Source organism: Euprymna scolopes, chromosome 37 (genome assembly GCF_053919585.1).
Source record: "Euprymna scolopes isolate OS-2025 chromosome 37, ASM5391958v1, whole genome shotgun sequence".
Lineage (NCBI taxonomy): Eukaryota > Metazoa > Mollusca > Cephalopoda > Sepiida > Sepiolidae > Euprymna > Euprymna scolopes.
In genome coordinates this window covers 28,506,995-28,528,332 of record NC_136518.1, presented here as the reverse complement: position 1 = coordinate 28,528,332, position 21,338 = coordinate 28,506,995, and the positions used below count along the sequence as shown (strand labels likewise).

Here is a 21,338-nt window from a genome sequence, read left to right as displayed (position 1 = left end):
TCAGCAGGAAAGCAGGAAAACGGAAGACAATTCCACAGGCGTGCAGTTCTAAGAAAAAAGCTTTGTTCATGGAATCTACGTTTAGGTTTAGGCACAGATAAAGAGTGGGGGGAATTATTGATAGTGTTTACAGCTAGACGAGTGTTTCTTGTGAAAGTTTGGCGAGGGGGACCATAGATTGAAGCTCAGTCGAACACTTTCCATGAAAATAACGATACATCAGAGACAAACTCGCAACATCTCTTCTGTGAAATAGAGGTTGCAAGGAAGAGAAAAGGATATCTCCTACGAGGCTACGAAGTCTATTTTGAACTCTATCAAGGCAGGCCAAGTCCTTTCTAGCAGCTCCTGCCCAGATGTAGCAACAGTATTCCATCCTTGGACGTACCTGGCTCTTATATAGATAGAGAATAGCATCAGCAGTGAGATATCTACCGGATCGATAGAAAGATCTCACCATTTTTCCAGCGGCCTTGGCAACAGATTTGATGTACGTGTTCCATTTAAGATCAGGAGTAATGGTCAAGCCAAGGAGCTTGTCAAAACTTGAGGCCTCCTGAAGACGAGAGCCATTCATTTCAATTGATGCCAGATGTGGATCAGAATGTTGATGATGTAAAGAGAGAAGTTTGGTTTTAGATACATTAAAAGTAACCAGCCACTCCTTACCCCATTGTACTACGTGCTCAAGATCAGAGGAGAGAGAATTGGAGAGAACTTGGTCGTTTACTGTCTTACATGTGCTACCATAAATGGTAGTGTCGTCAGCATAGATGTCTACAAATGATGTAAGGATGTGATTTGGAAGATCATTAATGTAGATCAGGAAAAGAGTTTAGCCAATATTAAATTATGACGTTCCATAGTGACATTACTAAATAGACTTTCTGTGGCTGAAGTGCAAGTTTCCATAATCATTTTTTTGTTCATCTCTCTATAACCATCCTTATTGAATTCTCACCTATTATCTCTCCAGAAGCATTTAGGAACTCCAAACTATGCTATCCACATTAAAAATATGTTGTACATAATTTCTTTACTCTTCTTGGTTTTAATCAGCCTGACAGCAGAATACCTAGTGGATGTGTAAAAGTGCAAGTGTAAAATCCAGTATTGGTTATGATTGAATTCTTTTAAGTCCATACATACAATATCATTAAACCGGTTTCCAAGAGCCAATCCCACCACCGGGGGTCTTCTAAGCCTTTAACAAACTGAACACGAATCACAGACATCCTTAATAAGAGCCAGAAACTCCATATCATGAAAGACCCTACTACCTCTCACCAATGATACCAATTTTTCTTTTGATGCATAAACAAACTGTTTATACAATTTCTCAGCTGTCATTTTAAAAATCTAGTATCATGCCAACAGTTTTCATTGATTTATGACTTAGTAATAAGGGTAAATCATCTTTGACAATGTCAGCCTCTATGTATGCTCTGACACCTTTTATGCCTCCTATAGTTACCAGAAATTTAACAGCTTTAATTGCTTTTACCTCCTCTTCATCACCAAAGCAAAATGTCTTCACTAACTGCTTATCTTGGTCATTTAATATACCAAAAGATACATTAAACCAAAGTATTCCAGTAACAGTTCAAGAACCGGCAGACCCAGTATCTCTTTTACAAGATTGGACATTTTTATATTAGAATCATTTATCAATGTTCGATAACAGGACTCGGAATTAATGAGAGGTGTGCAGGGGCTGAATTCACAACAGTGTTAGTATTTCTAGTACTAAAACCAGTTCAGTCTCTGGAAAAATGCCTAATAGAACCACATTTAAAACAACACATTGTCCTACCATGTCTGTCTCTTGGATTTGTTTTGTTTTCTCAATAGAATTTTTACTTCCGTTTGCATTGAAATTTAGTTTCAATTTCTTCCTTGATAGCGGGAACTGTTTTACATTCCAATGAAGAAATATCAAAAACACTTTTTAAAGTATACTTCATTGCTGCATAAGTTAAACTTTCACACGTTCTCCTCGCTAATTTTTCGTTTTTTTCCAATACATTCGCTGCATTTAATACAAAAAATGCTTGGACTTCTCTCGGCAGAGGACTTCCATATTTACGTAATTTCTGGTAAAGAATTCATAATGCACCAAAAAGTCATTTATGTTTATTCCAGCAGCTCTTTTGTAAGAGTAAAATTTCTTGAATGACGTGTATGCCATAATGTTTTCATCCCTTAAAAATATCTCATCCAACTTGTCTGTAATTATTTTTAATCCATCAGTTCGACCGATATCTGTGATGTTTAAATGTCGAATGCATTCTCATATGTTTTGTGACAATGACAAAAATACTGCTGGACCCTGTTTTTCCTTAGGTAAATCCGAAGATCGACCATATACTTATGTCTTGTTTCCATTCGATGTACATTTCTTCATTTTGCAGTTTTGTAAATGACAGCATCTTTCAATTGTGTTGCAACGTAAGTTGAACAGATATAATATTTGTTACACAAAAAAACTATGCTCTGCTACCAATGTTAATTCACTTAGTACATCTCATGACGTTGGATGAATACGTGTTACTGATAGCCAGATTGAATATCCACTCAAAACAAGGGAAATGTCCAAATATATAGAAGGCCTCCCAGTTCGATAACTAACTTTAACAACAGAGTTGTAGAAGTGGTCCATGACCAAAATGTGTTAACTGCCCTCGATTCCAGCTGATATTAAGAGATGGACAACAGTTCCTGACTGCACCCAAATCTTGAACTGGAATTGGTGCTGCCCCGGTATAGACTTCTGCATCAAGAATATATCCAGTCTCCACTTCACAAAGAAATGATTTGATGCCCCATTTTGTGAGCTTATTTTTTATGTAGTTTTATCGCCAGATGATTTTTCTTGGAATCATTCCTTCATTCAAGTTCAGGTGTTGTCTGGACTGGTAGTAGTGTCGAAACTTGGAGAGTAGATACTCCAGAACAGGCCAGACCTTGTAGATTCTGTCTCTTGTCAATGCCAGCATCCTCCTCCTCATCAACCACATGTAGGAAAATCCAGATAGTCAAGTCTTGTGTGATGATGCTGCGGAACCCCGGAGTGTATTCAATGAAGTCACTTCCATCACTTTACCAGTAATCCCAATAGCTGGGTTTCACAGAGATATATTCCACATAAATCCTCAGCTCAAGAAAAGCTTCCATTTTCTCAACAGAAACATCCTTGATATGTGGTAGTTGGGCCGTTCTGCACACATTTAAATGGCACATTAATTTTCTCTGTCAAATTCTGCCAAAAGTCATCGTCGATAAACAACTAAAGAAAACCGATGCACTTGCTTTCTTTAGTGATATTCAATGGAATGTTCACTGGCCCTTTCCCATCCTCATCGAAATCCAGATCTGGAGCTACAAAATTGCGACTCCATCCCTCATCAACCACACCAGGATCTCCCCTATCACCTGGTTGAGTGATACGCTCCTACTTTGAATACTCGATTTTGATCTAGGCCCACTTGCATCATCAGAATTATCATCACTTTCTCCTACATCATCACTAGCATTACTTGATTCAGAAACATAATCCTGATCAAATTCGCTTTCGTCTGAATCAGAATTTGACACTTTATCCGAAACTTGTTGCACCTTGGTCTTTCTTTTTTACCTGTCGAAGTGTTTGGTTCATCACTAGCTCGCTTCATGGCTACTTTAGTCTACAAAACAACTCACAACTCCGACAAAAATGGAAGCCATTTGCAGAACGCTAGGCTTGTGTTAAATCGAGGCTAAACAGCGATTGGGTAGCTATTTTTAGTTCGCTGACAACACAGGAACACGGGATCGGAAAAATACCGGTTTAGCAGTAACTCGGTATATACCATTTTCGGAAATTACCGGTATATAAATAACTTGGTCTGGTATGGTAAAAGGTTAAGATAGTTGTATTTACGACTATCTCACTTGGTAACTTGCATACTAATTAGCATATTTAAGCTTCATTTTAACGACTAAGTACAAACATCATAAAAACAGCTAAAAAATGATAGATGAGGCTTTATCATCATGTGAAATATTAATATTATTCTAATTTGTCACATAAATATGCTGCAATTCCTTAAAAATGTCATATATCCATTAAAAGAAAAGAAGTTAGAGAACTCAAAGCTGAATTGTAATGCATTTTATGTACAAAAAAATGAAATTTAAATCTGGGACTTTTTAAAAATGAATATATTGCAAGATTTCTTTGGATTATATACAATAATCCAAAGAAATCTTGCAATATATTCATTACCCTCTACCCCATCTGACCACCTTCTCAAAATATGTGATTCTACCTTTGTAGACAATTACGCGTGAACATCTTCAAAAACTCCAATGAAAGATAAAACAAAAATTATTTTAGATTTTAATGTAAAATGATTCCCCATTTTGAACCATTCCAGCATTTTAGGGTAGTTAACCCATTTTTTTTATATACTGTACATATTTTTCTATTTTTTTCTAAAAGATAATTATGTGCGGTTTTAAGACTTGATCAAAACAAAACAAAAACAATTTTAGAATTTAGAGTGAGGGTTGGTTTCACAAATTTAATGTAAAATAATTCACCATTTTGAGACCTTGCTAGCATTTTAGAACAGTTGACCAATTTATTTTTATAGGAGATAAATCATGTGCACTTTTCTTTAAGGAAACGTCTGTTTTGTTTGTTTTTTTACGCCTCTATGCAGCACTAGCAGTATCAGAATTTTTGTAGGAATTTTTGACACCCCTAACACGAAACTGCGAATACAATATAAAAATCTCGTAATTTCTCTGTTAAAAGTGGGTTATTTATTTTCTTTATGGATTATACTTCCAAAATAAACTATTACAGTTGTTTTAAAAGTAATAAAAATATTTTTATTTTTTTTTTAAAACAGTAATGAATTTTCCGAACTCAATATTTTTCAATTTTTAAACTCAATATTTTTAAATTTTTAAATTTTAAAAATCTATCAAAATTTTTCTATTGATTCTATTTTTACGATATTTTCAGGGTCAATGTGAAATTTTATGTTCTTTCCAATAAACCGAATATAATATTTTAGACAAACGTTTTTTTTAAATTCACGCCCCCCATTTTCACGCCCCCCCCATTTTGAAATGTCTATTAAAAAGTAAATAATTAATTTATGTTTAATAGGTTTATATATCACAAATTGAAGAGAAAAGGTCAATAAATAATATATTCAAATTTAAAACAAAAAAAAAAATCAGTTTTTTAGAAATTTACCTGTAAAGTCCGAAGTTTAAAACCTTATTTTATAAGAACACATTTTTTCTTTTTGTCTTTTTTTTTTTTTTTTAATGAAACCTTGGTCCTTGCTCCTTTAATTGAAAAAAAAATTAGGGCTTGAATTACATTTTTCGAGGAGTTATAAGCTTAGAAAGATAGGGGGTCGAATAATTTACGCCTCTCATTTTGAAATGTCTATTAAAAAGTAAATAATTAATTTATGTTTAATAGGTTTATATATCACAAATTGAAGAGAAAAGGTCAATAAATAATATATTCAAATTTAAAACAAAAAAAAAAATCAGTTTTTTAGAAATTTACCTGTAAAGTCCGAAGTTTAAAACCTTTTAAAAAAAAAAAAAACACATTGTTTTGTTTTGTTTTTTTTTAAAATAAAACCTTGGTCCTTACTCCTTTAATTGAAAAAAAAATTAGGGCTTGAATTACATTTTTCAAGGAGTTATAAGCTTGGAAAGATGGGGTGGAATTATTCACTATTTTCACGAAATTTCTGACACTGCTAATGCAGCACACAAGGAATTTTGTTTGGTAGAGAGCTTGCCACTCGAACTTCGCGTTATTGTTAGGGCTAAAGAAAAGAGGAGGCTTGCCACTCATACCAAGGGTTAGAGGTAGGAATAAGGAAGCATTTTTAAGAGGACGTTTAACACCCATATTTACAGTTAGTGGTTCATAATTATTGACTTTTGAAAATGTTATGCCTTGCATTTTGTACATCAAATTACTTTCAAATATGTAAACGTATGTAAATGAGAGGTATGGAACTTTACAAGAATTATGATAAACAAACATAAATAAATTTTATTTAAAACAAGTGACGTCACTCTAACAAAAAGAGTGATATTTGGAAAAGTATCAAATATTTTTTGCCCACCTTAAATATCAAAACAAAACTTTTTGCTAAAATTGACAAATTGTTCAAATTTTGAATGAATTTGATTTATTTTTTAGATAGGTAGCTATCACTATTTCCCATGCCATACTCACCTTGCCTCATCTTGTTCCAGGCTCTGATGTAAAGGACATCTGTTTTCACGTCGTCCAGCAACCAACAGAAGATGAGGACTTTCATTTAATTTTTAATTACATTTCATGTCTTTTTTCTACTGAGTGACACATTTTGTTTATAAACTTTCCAGTTTAAGACGTTTTTATTTCTTAACTTCACTAGAGACCGAGCATTTCCTACGAATATTTAAATATCGATTTTGCATTCTTTTTTTTTTTTTTTGATAATCAGGTAGATTAGTTTCCATTTGATAATAATCCGCTGAAAACATTGTAAAAAAGATGAAAATAAAAAAATAGAAAGGAGTACACAGGAACCAAAAAAAGTCATATTTCACATTTTTTGGTTGTTCAAAGTAAAATACTGTTTAATTCATCATTAAAAACTAATGTACGGAAGTTATACATTTAGAAAGCTTATTTTCTTGTCTTTTCCAACATAAACATTTCATAAATTTGACCACTGATTAAATTTAAAAAATATTTATATGGTTGCTAACAAAATAGCTCTAACTAAATATGTAAAAACATTTTTTTATATTCATATTTTCGATTTAAGAAAAAAATTTGTTCTAGAATAAAAGTCAACAAAAATACATCTGTTGTTTACAGCCGTGCTATCGCTGATGATGCTACTATTAATACTACAAGACAGTCTAGACTCAAACTATTTTTTTTTACCGAAAACGTTTTATGATGTTCACATTTTTTCACTTTATTTGTTTAAACATATAATGTACGTTATTATGTATTAATGCATTTGAAAGTATATTTATTTCCGAACAAAATGATAGTATTTTGAGGACTTAAAAGTGCTTTAGTTTTTAAAATATGACTATTTTAGCAGAAGCCCCTTGAAATTTGTGATTATCCAAAGCCTTTTATAGTCCATGTCTATTGCTACTAAAACTACTGGATCTGTAGAAATCCGGTTTTGTAGCTCATTATACAATTCCTGTTTTACTAGTTCCTCAATTTTAGCAGAGTTTCTTAATTTTGCTCTTTTTCTAATCATTCTATGAATTGACTCAATGTATTCAGTCGTTAAACAGAATAGTGAAATTTCCAGCATATTGAAAATTTTTGAAACTGAATATGCTGTGGTAAATTTTTCCATTAATTTAAGAATGTATTCATTTGACAACTTTCTGGTTTCCATATTCATGGATAAGTCAATTTATAGTTCAAAATTTCAACCAGCTATTCAAAAGTTAAACCAGCTAATGTTAATATTTAAAATTTGAGAATAAGCAGAATGTAAGATTTCACTTGCAACAAAATAGCATAAGATATTTAATTTTTATTCTTAGTCCTATTATTTGAATGCATTTATTATAAAGTAAGGGAAATATATGAATATATAGTGGTAAGTATGTCTGAAAATCATAAAACATCTGAAGGCTTCATAGAAAAATATAGAAATTATATACAAAATACTAATGCTGTTGTAAATAAAGAAAAAACAGGTGCTTATGCAAGGAAGATACCATGCAATTTATTTTATAGTATTTTCAAGTTAAAATCAAGTTTAAACATATCTTTTGTCAGGTGAAAGTACAAAATAGTTTCAAAACACCCTCCCTATGTTACAAAGAGTTTCTAAATGTTATAATTTCAGCAGAGTAACTACTCTGTAAGTATTGAAAATAAATATTTGAAACGTTATAATTAAATACTGATTTAATATTTCTAGAGCGCACGAGTAGATAATATGAAAAATAAAAGAATACTTCATTGTTATAAGTCAGTTTGAACATACACAAATTTTATGAATTTCTTGAGTGCATCATGGCACACAAAAAAAAGAAAAAAAAAATCACACTTGTCACCATTTCTATCAATGCATACGCGAAAGTGTTCAACCATTTCCTTTCAAATTTTAGGACAAAATAAATATATTGATTATTAATAGCATTCAAATAAGTTTCAATCTTAACAAAACCTGAAATTTGAGATGCTTTAACTTTTCAATTCAGCAAAAAAAAACACACTCGTGCTTATTGTTGGTTCTTTTATAAAGAATTTGTTTTTTAAATACACTTTCTTTTCATAATCAAAAACTTATGCTTTCCAAATAATAAAAAAATAAAAGAAATGAATACTTCATTTGAACATGCAAACCTTTTATAAATTTTTGTGTGTGCCATGGCACACAAAAAAATCTCATGTTATCGGCGCATACATAAAGTGTTCAACCTTTTCAAATTTTAGGGCAAAATAAATTAATATATTGGCATTCAAACAAAATTTCTATTTTGACTGAGCTTTGTACAGAGCTACAAAGCCTCAACTTTGAGATGTTCTAACTTTTGACTGAAAAGATGCGCATGAATTGTTCAAATTCTGTAACAAAGACGATTCTTTTCCTGATTAACTAAAAAAAAAAATGAAAAATCATTGACTAGTAGAATTTCTGTATCAAGTGTTTATGTAAACAGAGCCCGACTGCATAGTTAAAAAAAAGTCATCTACCGCTAGCAGATGTTTTATATCAACATGTTTTGTTGTTAATAGTCAGATTTAAATAGTAATTTCTTGGAAGATACAAATCACAATAAAATATTAAAATACCATTTTAAAGAAAAATTTTTATGAATTCAATCAAAAATGCTTTCTGGTATTGCTAATCAATGTTTCATACCCAAATGTGACACAGCATGTTAGGTGATGCCATATAAGGTGAGTGGTGATCACTGAATGTATTAAGGTGATGCCATATAAGGTGAGAGGTGATCACTGAATGTATTGAGGTGATGCCATACAAGGTGAGAGGTGATCACTGAATGTATTGAGGTGATGCCATATAAGGTGAGAGATGATGCCATATAAGGTGAGAGGTGATCACTGAATGCATTGAGGTGATGCCATATAAGGTAAGAGGTGATCACTGAATGTTATGCCAAGTAGACAGACTCCAATCCAGAACAATTTTTTCTGGCTGTAATGATCTTGATGGTTCCATACCATTTCCAGCTAGTGCATGGGTGCAAGGAAGCTGAAATGCACATCCCAGTTTCTTGCAAACACTTAAGTGTCTGCAAATGAAAAATATGTCATTGTTAATATCTCACTCAAAAAATTATCTAAGTAATGAATGACACTAAAAAAGTCTTGCTAGTGCAGTGGCTGTCATATTGCAAATTAGGAGGAACCACAATCAATAAAAAGGTAGGAAATGGTCATTGTAATAGATACTGTTTATTGCCAACCTCAACAGACCTAGCAGTGTTCTTTTCACACTCGACGGTTACCACTCTATTGATGGATGGTAGACATTTGACTTTCATTCAACCTACCCTTTACAGTGGTGCAACTCTGACACTGGCAAATCCAACCACTAAGACAGTAAGTGCAGTTCTGGCAGGATTTTAACAGTATCACAACTATTGTCAATGTGTACAATGCAATACAATGAAGTATGCAAATGTCTCCACTGAAAAATCTGTAAAAAGCTGAATATCCAGTGTAGCAGCAAGTCATGGGAACATATACCAGAAAGAACAGTTGGAAATAAGTTATACACCATCCATTATGACTATGAGATTCCTACAGCTACATACTTAGAAAACAGAGCTGTTAAGCCTGATATGGTGAGGTGGGACAAGAGGGAGAAAGTAGAAACCTTAGTTGAAGTATCCCTAATGATGCTAATAGAGGGGAGAGTGAGAAGATAACAAAATTCCAAGGCCTTATGTACAATATGACAATGGGCTCTGAGGATGATGACCCAAGAAGACTCCTCTTCTCACTAAAAAGTATGTTCAACTTTTGCGGGCTCTCCCTCATTGTTTTTCTCCAAGATTTTGTGGACAGATTAAACAAAAATTCAATTATTTAGGTATATGGATGCTTCTTCGGTTTGAAGGAAGGATGGTGAAGCATACAATCCAAAGAACACCATCCTCACTGTAAAACATAGGGGTGTTAACATCATGCTTTGTAGTTCTTTCTCTGCTAGTGACCCAGGTAGTTTAATCAACATTGATGGCATCATAAAAAAAGAGCAGTATCTAAAAATCATCAAAGAAACATCAGGAAGGATGGTGAAAAGCTTACTCTGGATTCAGAATGGATGTTTCAACAGGACAATGATCCTAAACATACTGCCAATATAGTGAAAAAATTGATTAAATGATTAAATTGATAAATGTTCTGGAATTGCCAAATCAAAGTTTTGATCTCAAATCACAACCCAAAAGAAAATTTATGCCACAAGCTTAAAACAGAATCCTAAAAATTTTAAAAAATTAGAGAAATATGCTAAAGAAAAGTGGTCAAAAATAAGTGTTGAAATTTGTAGGAACCTTATTGACAAATATTCCAATCATTTGCAGGAGGTAATTAAGAGTCAAACTATTGACTATTAAATACTTGGTATAAATAAATTTGAACATCTGGTTTTTTTTCTGTTTTGTTTGTAATTTGTTACAACACTGCACAATATTTATATTTTTTTGTTTGAAAAATTCAAATTTCTAGTTTCTTAATTTCTTTTCTTCTCCTTAATTTGAGGTACACATGAAATTCCAGTTCATTTGTGCAAAAACTTCTTAGCTTTTCAGGGGTAAAATAATTTCAGGCTTAACTGTATATGTACATATAAAGAAACTAATTTTGCCATTAAATTTTACATTTGCAGTAAGTATAAAAATGTGTGTGTAAATTAGAAAGTCATTTTATCTCTAACTGCTTACTTAGACATTAAGAAATATTAGAATAGTTGAATTAACAACAGAGGGTGTGTGAGAAAAATAGCTGTCTTGTTCAGTTCATTATAAATTATGGCTAATTAAAAAAAAGCACATTTTTTATTTCAAACACTCAGAATTAAGGTATAACATATTTTGTAATGAAAGTATGTGGGAAAAAACTTCTTACAGGAACAACATTGATAAACTAATATGCAGCATGAAATGTCATAATAGATTCTCCTTTCTCGAGCCGCCTCTAATTTAGTTTCCAGCCACATCATTCATCCTGTCATGTGTCCTTTCCACCATCTAAAACATTGACCTACAGATAAAATGTGTGCACAGCACAAGCAAGATAAACAACAGCATCAGAGTTTTAGTAATATATGGATTTCCTCTTTCAATAATTTACCTGCTATATTGATCCTAGTATTGACGTATGATTTTGCATCAGTTTTTATTTGACACTACCTTAATACCTCCCCTGTGGTTGCATTCCATATTATAGCTGTTTTGAACTATAATGGTTTTTTAGTATGCATTAGAACAGAATTTAGTTAATCTAGTTACAGTGCTTCACTTCGGTTTACATCTGTTTGCCTGTGCTAAGTTTGGTCTGACAGTCAGGTGTATCAATTAATATTGAAATTTCAAATTTATTGAAAAAAAAAAAAAGTAATCAGTTTCCATTTTTAATACTTATTTTGGAAGTTCCCCCATGCACATTAGATAAAAATATTCTTCAAAAATAGTGGAAAAACTTTTAAAAACATAAAAATTAAAAGACTGAATACAATTCAAATCTGTGTAGACTAAGTTATTTCACTTAGCAAATCCAATCCTACTAATGAGTTTGTATCCATATAAAAGAAAACAATCTTCACTCTGTATAAAATCAACATATATGGATAAAAATGGGATAATTCTTTTGATATTTTAAAAAAATATTTGCAAAATGTGCAAAACTTATAACAATGTGATTTTTTTTACCTGTCCTTCCTCTGTAAGCATAATATTTTCAGAATGCCTGTCTCCGATTCCTAGAACAAAAGTAGCCACACAGTATCCAGCACATGATTTTGTGAATGTATCTATAGCAATGTCATACCTGCAATAAAACAAAGGAAACATTAAACACATTGGCGATTTTCTTATATTCTTTACCAGATCGAATCTAAAATCTCATCTTGGAAAGAACATTAGACAGAAATAATGGTTTAAAAACAGACTTCATTAAAAGAAAAAATTGTAAAGCGAAAATGTCTCACTAGTGTTATATTATACCAAGACATTCACCTCAAAAAATACAATGCAATATTATAATAATCAAACTGCCAAATTTATTACCTAGTCTAACTGATTCTTTGAAAATAATTAGAACACACAAAAAACAAATTTTCAAAAGCATTTTTACCTGAGACAATATCATTGAAATCAATGATTATTGAAAAAAACTAATCATGTCATAGAAACTATGTCCCAAATAACTTGTGCAAACATTGGTCCATATACTTGAATGCCCAATAGATACCACCCTCAAGTGTCTGCTCTCTATACATGGGTTTGTCAGAGACCCTGACATGAAGATTCTTTCCACTTGAAGTAAATCCTAACTAAATATTAAAAAAGCATGCTCTTGCCTCAAACTATTGAACATATCTGCCTCTACTAATAGAGGGCAGATTTTAATAACAAATAAAATGCTATTGAGGAACTTCTATAAAAATATGAATAAAAGCAAAAATAAATACTGGCAGGCTAGCACCGGGATAAAAAAGGGCCTCTCAACCCATTTATAAACTAGTCAGGAAAAAATAAACAATGGAGTAAACCTTCTGCCTCTGGAAATGGCACTTGACAGAGGCCAACCATCATGATAAAAAGGCACTGACCTATCTTCAGCATATGAAAAATCCTAGCTGAAAAGGATCAAAGAATCGGACCACCCTAAAATAAAAAAAAATACACAGGTTTCCCCGCCTATGATCTTTTTCCCCAGATGAGCATATATAACACATGCGAACACTCTCATAATAAATGCAATCCTAAGGGAGGCAAAAAAAAGACTATCTTCCTATCAAGAGACCAGACGGAAACCAGAATCTAAATGGGAGAGGGAATTGAATATTATTATGGATAATGGAATATGCTCAAGCCAAAAACAGAAGACCTGGAAGGAATATTCTTCCATTTCTGTCCAAACAAGTAATACAAGTCCAGATGGTGAGGCTGGAGGAAAAACTCAGCTACCAAAAATTCAAGCCTCAAGAGTTAAGGCACTAACAAAAAGCATTAACAAGGCTCTCCAAAGACTTGTTCCATCCAACATTTGTCTATAGAGCCGAATCAGATTATATATGCTGTAGGACTCTACATTATCAGAAAAATGCTCCTTAAAACAAAAAACAATGAGATCTCCAATCAAATAATTCCTTGTCACTGTTGCAGTGCAGAGGTAGTTGACAAGCAAATATAGAGTGAATAAAAAAAAAAACATCACAAAAAGAGCTTGAAGGCAAGTTTCCAACAAGTAAAAAAACGAATGCAAGCAAAAGACGATAAGAAAAAGACGATAGTCGAAAAAAAGGATTTAAAAAGTAATGCAATCTGATAAACACTGGAAAAGCAAAAGATGGAAGACTACTAGAGGCCTCTGTTTGAGAACAAGGGCTCATACAATCAACAATTGGATCTTGGATATAGTTTAAAATAATGAAAGCAAACCAAAAATGTAAGAGCCAAAAATAACATGTGGAATTATAAAATGGCTATTAAAAGATGATACAATCCTCATACCCAAGATGATTGAGATAACACTCAAGTTAATAAAGACCCACCTGCTGTCTCACTACGACCTACAACTCTTCACGGGTCTGGTTGTAGACAGCTGCCTCCTCCAAAGCATACTTGGAAAAAGTACAAGCAACGAGTGCCGGAGGAAATGTTTAAGCACTAATGACCAAGTGTTGATTAATAAAACCATCCTTGAAAACTGAAGGAAGAAGCAAAGAAACCTAAGCATCGCTTGGACAGATTACTAAAATGCATACAACTGTGGCTACTGAGGTGTTTTCATTTATACACGATTCATCCAGTAATTCTAAAGTCCATGGCTGTATATACAAAGATACAAATTAAGGTAAGGCTGCCAAAAAGAATAAAAAAAAGTCAACCACCTGTTTTTTATGGATAACCTCAAGCTGAATGTCAGTTCACTTTAAGTCTATTCTTGCAAGTTGTACATCCTTTCTCCAAAGAGATTGGAATGAAACTTGGCCTGGACAAATGTAACAAGTGCTAAAATAGAGCTAAGAAGATCCAAATGGAAAATAAAGCTTGATGACATTCAGGTCTTAGAAGTAGCAATACACATGAAAAAAATTGAAAAGGTTTAAAATATTTCAATATTAGTATACATAGAATCTTTTTAATTTTTTAAAATCCGCTTAAAATTAAGGAAGTTATGACTATTTTTGTGCTTCACACGTTTGAATATTTTTACCTCTTTAAGACCATGTGTTTTGTCATATTTTGTACACTACTTTTTCAGTAAAAATGTTATATTTTTGTTGTGTAAAAATAATGTTTTTTGACGTTTAACTTCATGTCAATAAACATCATTTTTGCACCAACCTAATATCTGTGTTAAAAGAGGAAATTAAACAATGAAATTTACCATATAAGTGTATTTTTGTGTAAGGAATCAGAATATGCTACTGAAAATCTCCAGAAATTAATGGTTTCTAAATAATCTGCAGTAAATGCACATAAATATGCTGGAATTTCTTAAAAATATCATGTATCCATTAAAAGAAAAGTTAGAGAATTATGTACAAAAAACTGAAATTTAATGCTAGGACTATTTAAAAATGAATATATTGCAAGATTTATTTGGTATTATTATAGATTTATACCTTCTGTTACCCCTACCTCCATTTGACCACCTCTCCAAAATATGTGATTCTACCTTTGTAGACAATTACATGTGAACACCTTCAAAAACTTCAATGAAAGATAAACAAAAATTATAAAATGATTCCTCATTTTGAGCCATTCCAGCATTTTAGGGAAGTTAACCCACTTTTTTTCTATTGGAGATAAATACTACACATTTTAAAAACAAAATTAGATCATATACTGTTTTATTTACAAAGCATCACTTTTTGTATCATTCAGTGTCATTTTTTACAACATTGTTTCCAGTAATTTCACAGCATTTGCACATATCTGTGCATTGTACCTTGTTTTATAGACATGTACAAATGTTTACATTAACTTGTTTACATTTGGTAGAGCACTTTATTAAATCCATTAAACTTCTTGGAACTTAATTTTTTACCATGACAATCAGGGAGATGGATATCTGGACTTGCATGAAAACTGATAAGAGTGTGTTACTCGATATATTCTAGTGGTTTCAATGTTTTTTCCTTGTTCTCTTCAAAGATATACCTGAAATGTTAGAGGAACCTCGTGTAGTAGATATAGGACATATTGTTTTGTATAATTATACCACTTTTATTGTTGGCTGTTTCATGTCCAGAAAGTTTCCTCATTCAAATCATTATTGTTACATATCAAAGTTGTTTAAATAACTGTCTGGATAGTGGATGGAAGAGATTTTTTTCACAATTCATTTCGATTTGTATTGTATCGTGATTTATAACCAGGTTAAAAGTACAATGTCGCAAACATTTAGCAAATGAATCGTCTGACAGGAAGGAACCAAAGATTGAAGGTCGGTCTAGCACCTTTCATGAAAATAATGATAAAGTAGAAAAAGATTAGCAAGGTTTCCTGTGTGAAAAACGACTCTAGAGAAGAGAATAGATCATCATCCTCCAGTAGATTATGAAGTTGATTTTAGGCTATCAAAGAATGAAAAAATGCTCTAAGTAACATCTCCCCAGATGTGGAAACGGCACTCCAACTTGTGATGTTTCTGAGTTTTGTAAAGCTAACATATTGCATCAGGAGTTTATGCTTCTGCAGCAATAGAAAGATCCATTCATTTTTTTCAGCAACTAGACATAGATTGGATAAAAGTCTTTCATTTTAGATCTGGTACAAATTCAATCCTAGAATTTTAACTGGAACTGAAGTCTGAGCATTGGTAAGCGAAAGCAGAGAAGCTTTGTTTTAGAATTCATAAAACTAACAAGCTATTTTCCCCCATTGTACCACATGCTTAGATCAGAAGTGAGAGAGTCAGCAAAATTTTGATCACAAATGCTCTTTAAACTGCTGTCATATATTAAAAATAAATTTGCATATCAGAACCTAAAAGGCAAAATTACTGTAGGGCATTATTGTAGATTAATGCTGTCTGTCTGCTCTTCAGCCCTGAAAGGGAGTTTTTAGGTGATTACGTGTGAATATCATGAAAAACTTGACGGAAAGAAAAAACAAAAAGACAAGTTAGAATTTTGAATGAAAGACCAGTTTCACATAAATTAAACTGTTCTTGCATCTTAAAGCAGATAACCATTTATTTTTTCCTTTTTACCATGTCAGATAAATTATGCGTGTTGTTTTTTGGGAGGTTCTACGTTTTTTTAAGTATCATTTTATGTTCTTGCCACTCAGACTTAGGGTTCGTGTAAAAAAAAGATTCATTTCCTTAAGTTAGAATAGTCCAGAAATGAGATACCATTTTATATTACATTTGTACACGAAAATACTAAAATTAATTTTTTCTTTGCGCCAAATTTCTCAATGTATTCACAAGTACTAAACAAGTGTAAAATAATTACTTTGAAAATCTTAGAGGTGGGGAGAGGAATAACAGCATGTTCATCTACAAATTTAACAAAGATTACTTAAAAGCATTAAAATTACGAAAATTTTCGATCAATAATTTATATTTATTTGGTGCTATTACAATTGCGCTTCCTCGAGCAGAAGACGAAAAAGAATATTCTAGCATATTTCATTTTCTCTGAACACTTGGTAATTTCCTATTTGTATATTATATTATAATAGATTGTCCTGATTTAAAAAGACGAAAAAAAAATGTACAAGAAAATATGAGATGTTATTTTTATCAATATGAAATTAAAAATAGTTTGCTTACATATGTTCTTCTCGTTGGGTGCCGCCATTTTGATTTTAACACATACTACAATCTGTGATTGGTTGATTATAAACAAGTAAATGAAAGATGTATTCTGATTGGCTATGTTTTGTACATACACTGAATAAAAGTTAGGCCCTAATTCAAATTATTAATTAATGCAACAAAATCTTGTGTGAAAAATTTTCCAGGGTTTCTTATGATTTTATGCCCATTATTATCCCAAAATAATCCCCACCCCTTTTACATCCCATTAAAAGTGATAATTTTAGCCTTGGGCCGACGCCCTAAAATAGAAATTCCTTACAAATATCATTCAGTGACGATAAACTAAAGATAATCTTTTACTATCTCAGATAAGGAAGGCTCAGTAGACTGGCTGAAAAGAGGATCACTATTAAAACGATGGTAATGGTCACACAAAATCAAGGTTCGATGACCAATGCTTTTAATGTGTAGTCTCGGCAATGGCAACAAACATAGGTTAGAATGTGAGCTACCTGACATCCAGTTGTAAAATTCTGTGGGTGGAAATCTACTATCCAATGGAGTGTGTGAATATCTCCATGGGTCCATCTGTAAAAAGTTGAATATGCAGTATAGCAGCAGTTGGAAATAAGTTACACACCATCCACTATGACTACAGCTATGTACCTGGAAAATTGAGCTATTAAACCTGACATAGTGATATGGGATTAGAGGGAGACAGTGGCAACCCTAATGGAAGTCAATGTATCTCATGATGCTGGCTTAACAAAAGTGAAAGAAAATATAACAAAATACTTATACATAAAAAACATGAAAAACTGGAATCTTAAGATTTTCATCATTCCAGTAATTATAGGGAAAACCAGACTCATGAAAAGGAATTTAAAAAACTACCCGGTGAATATACTTGGTGAACCAAGTGCAAAAAAAATACAAACAATTGCATTATAATCTTAAAAAGATCTCTTGATTGGAGTGTCTGAATTAGCAGGTAAATAAATAACATCCCCAGTAAAAACAAAATGAGAAAAAAAAAAAAAATTCAAGAACTGATAGATCAAAGCTAATATACATTTTGTTAACAAGTCAAATACAGAACTATATTAACACAGCCACTACCGGCATGTTTGAAAATGAACTTTATGGCCGTTGATTTTGCAAAATTTTAACCTTGTACAGCTCTTGATTCTTCAAGTCTAGTCACCCTCTTCAGATAAGAACAGTTAAAACTAGTTTAGCCATCAATAACAATGTCTGGCAACAAAGTACCAGTAACACTTGTCCCTGCTAATAGGTGATAAGCCATACAAAATAATTTTCAAAACTGTTATAACCCCCAGCCCTTTATCATAGTGTGTTAGAAAAAAAACAAACCTTTTTCATCGACTCAACACCACATCGTCATTTTTTAATGATGCTTTGCATTTTAGTGGCGTGGCTTACAAAAAATGTTTTAAACAAAACTTTAGTCTTTCTAACAACTATATACCAAAAAATAGTACTAAAAAGTAAAATTATAAAAGAATCCTTCATTTGCTGACTGGCACATCATCGTTATCTCGATGTGTCAATCCAAGTATTTAGCATAATCGTTACTCAAAGCACATTTCTATCCACACTTTGATTTGGCAAGCAACAAAGCCAATTTCAAAATTTAAGTAAAGACACAGCACCTTATGTGTTGACCCAACCAACTTAAACACAAGTTAGCCATTTTCACTTTCTCAAAACTCCACATTTGACACAATCAACTAATGCTGAAAGCACAGTCATTATTATCATTATTATATTGGACTTCATTTTGTATAAAACTTCTCATCCATAACAGAACAGGTTTATTCTCAGAAATTGAAACTGAAATCATGTGATATCTTATAAATACTTAACAAAGGTTGAAAGGTCACCAAATAGAAAAAAGTTCTTGTATTTAACTAAAGAATAATTCAAATAAACTTAGCAAAATTATCAATGCTGTCACTATATTATTCTGAGTTCTATGCATCATAAGTGACAAGATTTAAAAATGTCATCCTTATATATAATAAAAGAGGTGCAGTTTTTCCCCTATGGACCAAAATACTGTAGGTTTCCAACACCAGATGGCACATAGAAATTTATATTATGTTTACACAATTAACCATTAACTTATTTAGCAATAGAATGACATTTTAGACACATTAATTCATAATATTAAAACATTACATTTATTCCTAAGATCGACATCATCATCATAAACTACAGAGGAAGTAGTTCCAATGACACCCCCTATTCCATAAGTCCTCTTACAACCCTATTCTTCTCCGCGTGAATTTATACTTTTTCCTGCTTCCTTGTGTCTACGCTGTCATTAACTGGCTACTAAATTCATATTCTTACCACTTTCCATCTACGCAAATAATTTCTCTCTTACCGAAATCCGACCCAGTTGCTTGGCTGAGAAGTAGACATTCTCGAATTTGGGTATTCGCTTCTTCCATAATTTAACGAATGGTTCGCCACTATAAAACACACCACCATTTTCTTTAGCTACAATAACTTTGCTTTTCTGGACTTTTCCGCTATTAAAATCATCCATTCATTATGCTATTATATTCCTTTATCATCAAGGGACACCAAGACATTACACAAAAAGCTTGTGCCCAAAATAGACAAAAACAGAACATTTATAAATCTAATTTTTACTTATTTATTTCCTTTAAGGATTTGATTTAATAACACAATTCAGAGATCAGTTTTCAATTATAACATTCTATTAAATTGAACACATACTTTGTGACCATCACCGAGAAAAATATTGTCGCAATAGTTTTGAATCTGAAATCGTAAAAATTGGTCAGTCATCTCATAAGATATACAGCAATAACATACTGATTTTTTAAAAGTCTACGACAATTTTAAATGTCAGTACAAAAAAATCTCTACTTTGTCTATGTGTCTGTCAAACGTGTGTGTGTGTGCGTGTGTCTGCATATGGATTCCAAAACAGCCAGACCAAGTTTTTTTTTTTTTTTTTTTTTTTTTTTTTTTTTTTTTTACTTTTTGTAAATTTCACACAAATGTACATCATATGTCTGAGAGTATTCTTAAATATGTTTGTATTGGAATTGATTTTTTTCTTAGCAGTACATGTTATGGTAACATTTGAAAAACATTTGCCTTCTACATTAAACAAAAAATAAACAAACATCATCCAAGTTTATGTTTGCAAAACATTTGCCTTATACATTAAAAAAACATCACCCAAATTTCATTCCTATGATGCTTTCATTTTATTTTTTACTTATTTATTTTTTTTTGAACAGTACATATTATGGTAACTTTGTAAAACAAAAAAACAAACAAACATCGCCCAAGTTTTATTCCTTTAATGATTTGATTTAATAACAAAATTCAGGGATCAATTTTCAATTATAATGTTCTACTAAATTGACCATGTATTTTGTGACCATCACAGAGAAAAATATTGTCGCAATATTGTTCTTGGTGATGGCCACAAAGTACATGTTCAATTTAGTAAAACGTTATAATTGAAAACTGATCCCCGACAATAAAGGTCATAATTTTTTTTTTTTTAACTGAAGTTTATAATTGATGAGATTAATGTGAAAAAAGAAAAAAACTTTCAGAAACGTTTGCCGAATCTATTAATAAAAGGGAGTTGTAGTACCTATTTACAAGTCTCTCTTCAGGCCAAGACCAAAGTGTAGTATCTGTTCTTCAGATGCGGCACTTCCATTTCTCGTTCTCTTTCAGTGAAGGAGAAATCCTTCACGACTGAGACAATTTTTATTTTTGTACCTTTTCTCCACGTTAAAAAACGACCCTGGTGTCTAACTCTGTCCCGTGCGGAGGCATTGTAAATAGGTACAATGCGTCCCCATGAGACAGAGGTAGACAGGGTCGTTTTTTAATGTGGAGAAAAGGAACAAAAATAAAAATTGTCTCAGTCGTGAAGGATTTCTCCACTGAGAACAAGAAATTGAAGTGTAGCATCTGAAGAACAGATACTACACTTTGATCTTGGCCTGAAGAGAGACTTGTAGTAGCTCCCTATATTGGGTTAAGCAAAAAAAAAAAAAAAAAAAATTTTCACTTTCAAAATAATAAAAACTATTTCTTTGTATATAAAACACATTTTTATAATTGAATTACGTTGGGAGATAAATTATTCTCATTACTTTTCATTCACCTTGTATTTGACTACAATTTAAGCCAATTTATTTATTTTAATGTTTTGTCTGTCAAATGATTTACGCCACTACAATTCCCCCTTTATTGCCTACGGATATACTTATTTGTTATATAT

The 21,338-nt window shown here is 32.0% G+C and overlaps 1 protein-coding gene across 1 annotated transcript in view; it reads right to left on the bottom strand.

Annotated features, from left to right (window-relative positions):
- LOC145261114 (phosphatidylinositol 4,5-bisphosphate 3-kinase catalytic subunit alpha isoform-like) overlaps window positions 1-21,338 on the bottom strand; it is a 310,781-nt gene that overhangs the window by 16,178 nt on the left and 273,265 nt on the right. Inside the window, exon 20 of the mRNA XM_080119338.1 lies at window positions 11,962-12,079. Coding sequence (XP_079975464.1) covers window positions 11,962-12,079 — 118 coding nt within the window. The remainder of the gene's footprint in view (window positions 1-11,961; window positions 12,080-21,338) is intronic.